The sequence below is a fragment of the Cyprinodon variegatus genome, unplaced genomic scaffold, assembly GCF_000732505.1.
Source record: "Cyprinodon variegatus isolate N-32 unplaced genomic scaffold, C_variegatus-1.0 Scaffold278, whole genome shotgun sequence".
NCBI lineage: Eukaryota > Metazoa > Chordata > Actinopteri > Cyprinodontiformes > Cyprinodontidae > Cyprinodon > Cyprinodon variegatus.
In genome coordinates this window covers 615,880-624,933 of record NW_015150731.1, presented here as the reverse complement: position 1 = coordinate 624,933, position 9,054 = coordinate 615,880, and the positions used below count along the sequence as shown (strand labels likewise).

At 39.8% G+C, this 9,054-nt stretch overlaps 1 protein-coding gene across 1 annotated transcript; it reads right to left on the bottom strand.

The window, feature by feature from the left end:
* Positions 1-482: 482 nt before the first annotated feature.
* cbx6 (chromobox 6) lies at positions 483-9,001 on the bottom strand. Its single transcript, XM_015383245.1, has 5 exons — positions 8,728-9,001; positions 6,877-6,920; positions 6,671-6,736; positions 3,510-3,576; positions 483-3,111 (listed from the first exon to the last, which is right to left on the bottom strand). Exons 1-5 carry the CDS (start codon positions 8,794-8,796, stop codon positions 1,891-1,893), a joined length of 1,467 nt encoding a protein of 488 aa, XP_015238731.1. The 5' UTR covers positions 8,797-9,001; the 3' UTR covers positions 483-1,890.
* Between the last annotated feature and the right edge of the window lie 53 nt (positions 9,002-9,054).

Genomic DNA, 9,054 nt, shown 5'->3' with positions numbered 1-9,054 from the left:
GTGTAGACTTTTATCATCGGGCTGACAGCAATAAGCAGACACAGAATGTTTCTTCCTCCAGCATGTTTTCTCTGTTTAACTCTATAAACAGGGTTTCCGTGGGTCATTTAAAGTCACTATGTTTTAATCAAGGCCTTAATTGGCAATTCATTAAATGTAATTATTGTTGCATTTAAAATGCTTTCGTTAAAAAAAAAAAAAAAAGTGTATAAAAACAATTTGGTCTGATATATTGTATCACAATATATTTGCACGGAACTGCTTCCGGTTGATGGTAAAGCCAAATGTTTGGAAAAGAAGCTTGAGATGGAAAAAAAACTAGAGAATGGGAAAATGCTAATTTCAACAAAAGTAGCTTTCAAACAAGGAATTTGAGACCTGGATGCAGGTACTTGTTGATGGCATTAAAGTTATTTTTAAGAGCAATAAAAAAGCATTAAATTAGGGTTACTCATTCGTGTATAAACCCTGATAAAAAAAAAAAAAACTATTATAGGCAGGAAAGTCAGCTACTGTCTGAAAATAAAATATTTTGCATCATCAAAACCTAACTTCCCTCTGGGCTGTACAGGCTCCCATAAACTGCTCCTCGTCCATCTCTAGAAAGTGTTTTTAAACACGCTGTGGCTTGCTGTACGGTCTGTTGGCTATGATGTTAGCATTGTTCTGTTTGTGCACACAAACCACAACAATGAAGTTGATTCTGATCCGACTTCGTTTGAGCTCCTTTCATAACCAAAGGGCAAGAATAGATGGTCATTTGTAGCTGTAGCTGCAGATGAATTTTGTTCTAGAGAGTAAATACAGGGTGTTAAATATGAACATAGATTTTTATATGTGAAAATAAAAACTATACGAGTATTCTTTATCCCCCAATTCAGTTAGTTGTCTACACACATTTGAAGGTTGGGGTTTAAAAGGGACTAAATGTGCACAACTTTTAAGGTCTGTAAACATTTTAAATCCAAACCATTGCCTCTGAAATCCAACAGATGTTGGACCAGAACCCATCGTAGGTCGCGGTTCCTCAACCTACATGGGTTAAAGTGGTGTTGGATAGGAGTGATGAAAAAGCTGTAGAAGGGGGTGAATGGATTGTAAGAGATTGAAGCGAGATTAAAACTACAGCAGGAATAACTTGGAAATTGTATTTTGAAATATTTGCAGCGTCTAAAAGCTAAAATACGCTCCTACATTATATTCATAAGCGTTTGATAAAGATGGAAGGAAAAGAAGGCCTTGATAACCTGATTAACTACACAGAACGGGCTGTTTTTTGATGCAGTCAAGTGCATTGCATTCACCTCGCTGTACTGACGCAGTATCTTCAGTTTAATTACAAAAAAAAAACAAAAACAATCTCTTCATTAGACATCGGCTATCTGGCTTTCAGAGGACCTCTCCAAACACCTACTGGTTGTCGATGGCTACCTACACCACAGAGGACAGCCTTCATCGATGGTTGGCAGACTTATATCGCTTCCAACAAGTGTGCTTGATGAAAGCCAGCACAGCAGATGGGTGAGGGACGCGCCGTTAGGACAACTTGAGCTGCAACAAACAGGCGGCCCTCAGCATGTGTTTATCAAGTGAAAGAAAACAAATTCTGCTTTCTGTGCAAGCTGGATCAAATATGGCAATCTAAATGGCAAGAAGGCGAACAAGCTGCCTGCTTTTTTAAAAACCTTTTTTAGAAAAAATATGTTTTTTTTTACTCTTCCATGGCTGGGTAGCATTTAGTTACACTATATTTCATTGAGTATCTAACAAATATTGGCAAACCCCACACAGATAGGGTAGAATAGAGCTGAAGTGGCAACACTGGTAAGATATAATTTTTACATATAATTTTCTATCCTCAATGGCATTAAAGTTCGTATTATTGGATCTTTATGGCTTCGGGATGGCGGCATTCTCGGACGATGCGGCTGGTGGAGGGGTGGAGGCGTTCTCATCGCTAGCAGGAGAGGCGGGGCCGGATGCGGGGGTGGGGAACTCTTTAATGGTGACCGTTACAAGGTTGGTGGTGACATCAGTGACCACCACATCCTTGCAGCTCGGCGCCATTTCAGGGTGCCAGTCTGGGTCCCCCTCGGTGGGAACCCTTTGGGGATCGGCGGGGGCTGTGGGCTGATCTGGAGTGGCAGAGGAAACTGCTGAGGGCGACTGGGGCTTAGCTTTGTGATGGCCAGGACTCCTACCTTCCTCTGAGGCTTGGGAACAGTCCATGTCGTCTTCATCTTGGTCTTCTAAAGATGAAGTCGGTGAGGAAGATGCTGGGACTTTGTCGTTTGCTTCTGAACATGAAGAGGCAGATGGTTTCTGGGTTTCTGGGACAGCTGTACTGGATTCTGAATCCTTGGAGGCTTCAGCGGCTGGCTGGGGGCGTTTAGCTGCGTTACTGCTCGAGTTGGAGGGAGCAGAGGAAGGAGGGGGGGCCTGGCACTGTGAAGAGCTGCTGTTGGTGTCTCTTGCTCCTGTGCTAGAGCAGGACCCTGTTTGGGAGTGAAAAGACATGGGCCTGCCACACTGCAGCCCAAACGGCTTCCCGTACATGGGGAAGCCCAGCATCTTCAGAGGAGGCTGGAACGGTCTGTAAGGGGCATCCCCCTTTCTGCCAATGATGCGATTGCGAGAGGGGATGTTTTGGCGTCCAGACTGCCCGTTTCTGGAGCCTGCGGCTGCACCACCTCTGCCAGGCTTGTCAATTACCTTTAGGTTGAGGATAATCCTTCCTCTCTTGACTTCCCGAGGTTTGACTCTGCGGTTTAGGATACGGACGGTCTCGGAGAAAGGCGAGACATGCATGCGGGACGGGAAACCACTCGAACTGGAAAAAGCAGGCCCGACTGGGTGTGAGCGAGGCAGCGGGCGCCTGGACATCCGGTGGCAGCGGTGAATGTCTTTCTTCAGTTTGTGGGTGGCTGCCAGAGAGTTTAGTTTGGGGGAGGGCGCTGGGGAGGAGGAGGATAATGGTAGAGTATGAGGAGCGGCAGAAGAGGAGGCGGAAGAGGAGGGAGCTGCTCGGTTGGAGGTGGACGAAGAGGAGCGAGGTGCGGTCTGGCGGCTGCTGAAGGCCCGGCTGCTGGACTCTCCTTTCTGACCACGGTCCTTAGGGAGAAAAGAGTTCAACATTTCCTGGTTAAGACATAAACCCCAACCAGACTGAGGCCATGTTGAGCATCTAGGTTTAGCACCATTCCGGCACGCTAAGACTTCTCAGGCTGACTTCTAATAAAGAAAACAGTTGTGTGAAATAGAAAGTAGGTCAACCCAAATGGTTTTTGTTTTGTTCTGCACCTTCACCTTTTCTTGGTCTCATTTATAATAACAGAACAGACTGATGTTCGCTGCATGGCAAAGACTTCAAAAGAGTTGTTTTTTTATAATTCATTTCATTTTTATACATTCATCTCTTTAGAGAGCATCCATTTTTCCCAGCTTCTTAATGCTATCTAAAAGTTTCATTTTTTAATAGGAAATATTTTAAAACAAAGTAAAAACCATACCTTCATCGCTAAGTTCTTGGGTTTTGGGCCACGTTTTTTAGGCCCATGCATTTCCCTTTCCCGTTCCCTAAAAGAAAAACAGAAAACAGAGTTAAAGCTAACAGAAAGCTGAAGAAAAGGTAGCGAAAGCATCGAAAGTAACGCTTTAACTGGGGCTTGTTCTCATTCTTCCCCTTTGTTTTCGTGTCCATGTTTGTTTCCATTTGATGTGTCATTTTTTAGCTTTGACTGGTTGGGTTTTTCTGTAAACACCTACGACAGAAGCCTAGGCTCTTTCAAGTGGCTTGGAATGAAATAGAAAAGAAAGTTCTCCTCAGATAAACTTCTCTGAAGAGGCTGGAGAGAAAGAAAAAAAAATAACTAAAGCAAACACAACTTTTAAGGATACAAAATTCATTTCAACATCTTTCAGGAACAAACTGCGGTTTCAATGAGTGAATAAGTAAAAGTGTTGCGGTGTCCTTAGCAGGGACAAAGCGTCTGGCGAGTGCTTTACAACGCCCACATAATTTTTGAAAGAGCAGGCCAGAGATGCATCACTCTGCTCTGTTTCACTCAGTGTTAAAGCCATAAGGCAGATCTTCTCAATCAGAAGTGACAAAATCTGACACCTCTGTTTTTAGTTGAGACAATTTTTTCTGGTTGTCTTGTGAGAAAATACACTGAAAGAGAACATAACATGATGAAAGAATTGTTTCTGGATATTAGGAGAACAAAGAGGTAAAGGTAGAGCCTGATTGGAAACTTTTTCATACAACTAGGTAAACTGCTCGACCCAGAATAAAAAGCATTAGCCAGGGAAGCAGGCAAGGTGAAGGTGACTTTGGAGGAGCTGTAGAGGTCCACAGGTAAGGGGAAACATTACATTTGATAAGACCTTCCACAAATGTAACTACATGGATGGGAAAAAAATCATATAGAAGACCTGTTTGCTAGAAGCCATGTAGGTAAAACAGAAAACAAACGAATGCATCTGGTTAGGTTCTCACCTATATGCACTACACCGTTTAGAAAAACGCAACCCTTCCCCCATACTGATGCACAGTAGTGGCTGCATCATGTTACGAGGACAAGAACATGATCAAGGTTGATGGGATTATAGAGGGAGCATAATATAGAGGAATCCTAAAACAAAACCAAAAACTTCCCAGGAGGTTAAAAATTTAAAACTAGGGTGGAGAATTACCTTCCAGCTGAAGGAATCCCTAAATGTATAAAGCCTGTGATATTTTGAATGCTTTGGATCAAGGTATTCATGTTTAAGAATGGTGCAAAAATAATCCAGCCCTCAATCCAACAGTGATTCTGTAGGTAAAGGTCTTCTCCGTCCACTCGGACTGAGCTTTAAATATTTTGCAAATGAGGGATGGGTAGAAATGTCAGAGTGCAGATTGAAAAAGTTGGTTGACGCACGTCCAGAACCCTGCAGCATAATTGGGGTGAGGGGTCATCCCACAACAGATCTACAAAAATCATCACTTAAAATGTCTCACATGAAAAACGTTATACAATTTCTAAAACAAAATTAAAAAAACATCATTAAACAAACAAAGTAATCAGATTTCATGTAGGAAAGGGATGTATGGATAACAGTTGATCCAAAAACTAAGTCTGTTGTATTTAGCAAAGTTTATTGAATTCATTAAAAGCAGATTAGTCTGATTATGGGTAAAAGTCACTGGATAGATATGATCCACTAGAAAAGTTAAAGACACCCCAATTACACAAATACAAAACTGGTATTTAAAAAAAATAGAACAATAAACACTAACTTCTTTTAGTCCATCATATAAAATCTGACTGAAACAAGGTTTGCCATTATAATTATAGGGTCTTTTTGTGAGACGCTGTTTCTATTTTCTATGTCTTTGTAATGAAAAGTGTGATTTTTTTCTTTGCAGCCATCTGTTTAGACAATAAGAACTTTAGTATAAAACTAAATAAAATAAAAATAAATAAAAGTAGTGGGGGTTGATGTGAAGCTGAACAATCTGAGAATCATAAGAGCTGCAGCTCCTCATCAGAACATGGAGATCCACCTCCTGAGCCTTTAATTGGAGGAAACCTCAGCTCTGCTGCAACAGAAAGTCAGCACAGAGGTCGTTTCTGCCCACTAACAACCTTTCACAGAGACTCTGAGCCAGAAGAAAAAAAAATGCATCTGAATTTGAATGCATTTGTTGATCAAAATAATCGTCAGTTGCAGCCCTAATTTTGTTCAAAACCAAATTTAAAAAATATACAAAACAGAGTTAGTCTGCAACTAACGAGTAATTTGCAAATCAAATAAATCTGTAGATTATTTTTGCGACTAATCATCACATAGGTTCCTTAAAGAACAGTTTTTGCAAATGTTAACCTGGTGAAATTAAAACTTTTCAACTTGAGGAGTTCTGGATAGAGCATATTGACAGACAAAATAGTTTTTTTATTATCTTAAATGCAAAATTTTTACATATATATATATATATATATATATATGTTAAAATTTTGGAATAATGATTGCTCTAAGTAGGTTTGGTCTGCCAGCTAAAGGCATGTTTTAGAGCCTCTATACTCAAGTTAGCGATTAATCGTTTACTAAAATAGTTGACGATAATTTCAATAAAACGATTAATCATGATTAATCCTATCTATTGTTTCAGTCCTAGTTAATAGCATAAAAAAAAAAACATTGGACCTTCAATCATCAATGGACGTTATGATGTCATTGTTAGTCTCTATTGGTCTCCACATATTCAACCCATTAAAAAATACAATCAGATCATGTTGTTTACATAAGTCATTTCATTTTCCATTCTTGCTACAAAGCATAGTTTGTCTAGTAACTGGAGCGCTGCATTGTATTGTTCTTGCATTCATCCACAAGTTTCCATTACATCTACATCTCTTAAACATGAAATTACCATTGCTTCCACCTCAGTCTCAAAGTTTGTTTCCTTCATTTTCTAGCAAATCTTATTTGCAGAAGAAGTCTTAGAAATGACATGGAAAGTTACTGGATGAGCTGCAAAATGAGATTAGGGTCGATAAACATGCATTTGGAGTGCTGACCGCTGGGAGATCTTGCTTTAGTACCATTTCTATGGAATTGAAGAAAATGTGGAAAACAAAAAGATAAAAAAAAAAAAAAAATGAAATGATGGACTTGACTGACTTACTTCTGCTCAAAGCCCAGGATGAGCCTGTCATCCAGGATGTTTTCCTCTGGCTCCCAGGTGCTGTGTCTAAACAGGGTTGGGGCAACGCAGCAAAGAAAAGAAAAACATACAATTATGCAATCAGCCAGCTTTTGCTCTGAAAACTGAGAGCTGGCATGTTAGCAGCAGGGACAAGTTGAAAAAGACACCAAGAATGCAACACTTACTTCATGGCCCATCCTTTCCATTTCACCAGATATTCAATTCTTCCCTGCATGAGAAAAATAGATGGACCGTAAAAAAACAAAAACCTACATATTGACAAAATTTGTCCTGCATGCATCCAAATATGTTACTACAAACAAGTCCTCAATTTGGGCTCCAACAATTTGATTAATGATGATGTTACTGACTGCCTCCCCCACTCAAAAAAAAGCTATTCATTTGCCATCATAGATTGCAGTTTAGAGAACTTCCAATGAATTCTAAAGAAACCCTGAATATCATTTATTTCCTTTCCTTTCACCATTCCTGTTCTGCTGGCAGAAAAGGAGCTTGTTAAACTTTATCTCCAACCAAACTGTGGTTGATTTACTTGAAAAAGAGCAGATATAAAAAAAAAAGAAGGCATTTATTGCTTTGTTGATGGTGTCCAAATGAGAGATTTGTGGATCAAAGATGAGGGAGAATTAAAATCTTGTTTCAAAAGTGGGAAAAAGTATCAGTTTATTTATTTAGAGTCAATTTTTTTTACGTTTCTATCTAAACTGAGGAATACAGAACTTCCTTTATCCCTAAACTCTACAGCTAGCCATGTTTTTCAGGTATACAAATGATTTGAAAAACATGGCTAGCTGTAGAGTTTAGTTCAGCAACCTTCCCTTTAAAAATATACATGTGACAACATAAAAGTTAGCTTACAAAGTCTGATATCTAATATCAGCTTGTTTAATATTACTATAAAAAATACCCTCACGGTGGAAATTATCATTTAACATTGAGTTTTAATACTTTATGTTCTTATAAGAGCACTCATAAATATTCTTAAAATTGTTTCTATGAGCAATTTAGGGGGGAAAACAGCATCACTGGCAGTATGATGAAAACTAGAGCTGCAAATAAATATTATTTTGCAAATCGATTAACCTGTCAATTATGTTTTTCGATAAATCAATTAATAATGAGATAGCAGATAGCTTTTTACTAAATAAACCTGGTGAAACTAAAACTTTTCCACTTGAAGAGTTCTGGATAGAACATATTGACAGAGGGAAAAAAATCTTAAATGCAAAATGTTTTTTTTACAATTTTAGTATAATTACTGCTCCAAGTGGGTTGCTCTTTCAGTCACATGCATATTTCATAGTCTTTACATTCCAGTAAATGATTAATTGATTATCAAATTAGTTGACAATTATTTCACTGATTGATTAATCCAATTAATTTTTTCAGCCTTAATGAAAACAAACATTTCTTCCAACATCAATGGCACTTTTATGTAAATGTACATGCACAAGTTATACTCAAAAAGCAGCTGCTCCAGTGCAGCAGCCAAACCACTATAATCTATAGGGTATCTTCTAGAAATTACTGCCCAGATGAAAACTTCTATAAACCTTTCATCAGCCATGCTGGATAAAAATCCGTCCTAGTCAGGTTTTATGAATAAAAGATCAATATTTTGGCACGCGCCCCATTGAAATGACTACTTAAACGCAGCCATAAGTGCTTCCTGAAGCATTTAATGTCTTAAAATGCATACTTTGAGTGTATAGCTTTAGCCACAATTAGCTGGAGTGGGAAGAAAAAAATAACCCCCCCTCAGTTTCACGTTACATTCCTCATCAATCGTGCTTTGTGTTGATCTTTTCCAGCAAGCCGTTTCTTTGTGTCACTGTTTTTATGACTCTGCCCATTGTTTCAATAAAAAGCCTTAGCTGGGGCGACCGCTAGTCCTAAGTTAGCAACGGCTATCAACTTATTGGTATCCGAAGGCCTAAAGCGCTGCATATAAGGTAGTCTCAGAGCCTATAGACAGGGAGCCGCGGCAAACATCTGCAGTCAGGCACAGGGCTCACCTTACGGACGCGACGTTTCAGTATGGCTTCCGCGGCAAAAATGCGATCCCCCGCCGCAGAGAGCTCCATGCCTGCTGGTCGAGCTGAACTGCCTGTGTCGGTTTATCTCTGTAAAGTCGGCGAGCTCCGCTGTTTGCTATAGTAAGAACTCGGCCAAACCGTTCACACTGCACAACGATACACTCACACACAGGCTGTCATTGGAGCAGAAAAAAACAGCGGGGAGCCTACTTATTGTGCTCTGTCTGGGGTCAAACCTGGTCCCCGCGAGATGAGAGGAGAAGCACCAGCTGCTCAAAGTGTAACACAGGATCTATGTATCAGTAT

Excerpts from the sequence above, each read along its gene's own strand:
- cbx6 (XM_015383245.1), bottom strand. The coding sequence starts at position 8,796 with ATGGAGCTCTCTGCGGCGGGGGATCGCATTTTTGCCGCGGAAGCCATA. Across the intron at positions 3,577-6,670 it reads ATCCTGGGCTTTGAGCAGAA|GGAACGGGAAAGGGAAATGC; the intron begins GTAAGTCAGTCA and ends TTTTTCTTTTAG. Across the intron at positions 3,112-3,509 it reads CCAAGAACTTAGCGATGAAG|GACCGTGGTCAGAAAGGAGA; the intron begins GTATGGTTTTTA and ends TTTCTCCCTAAG.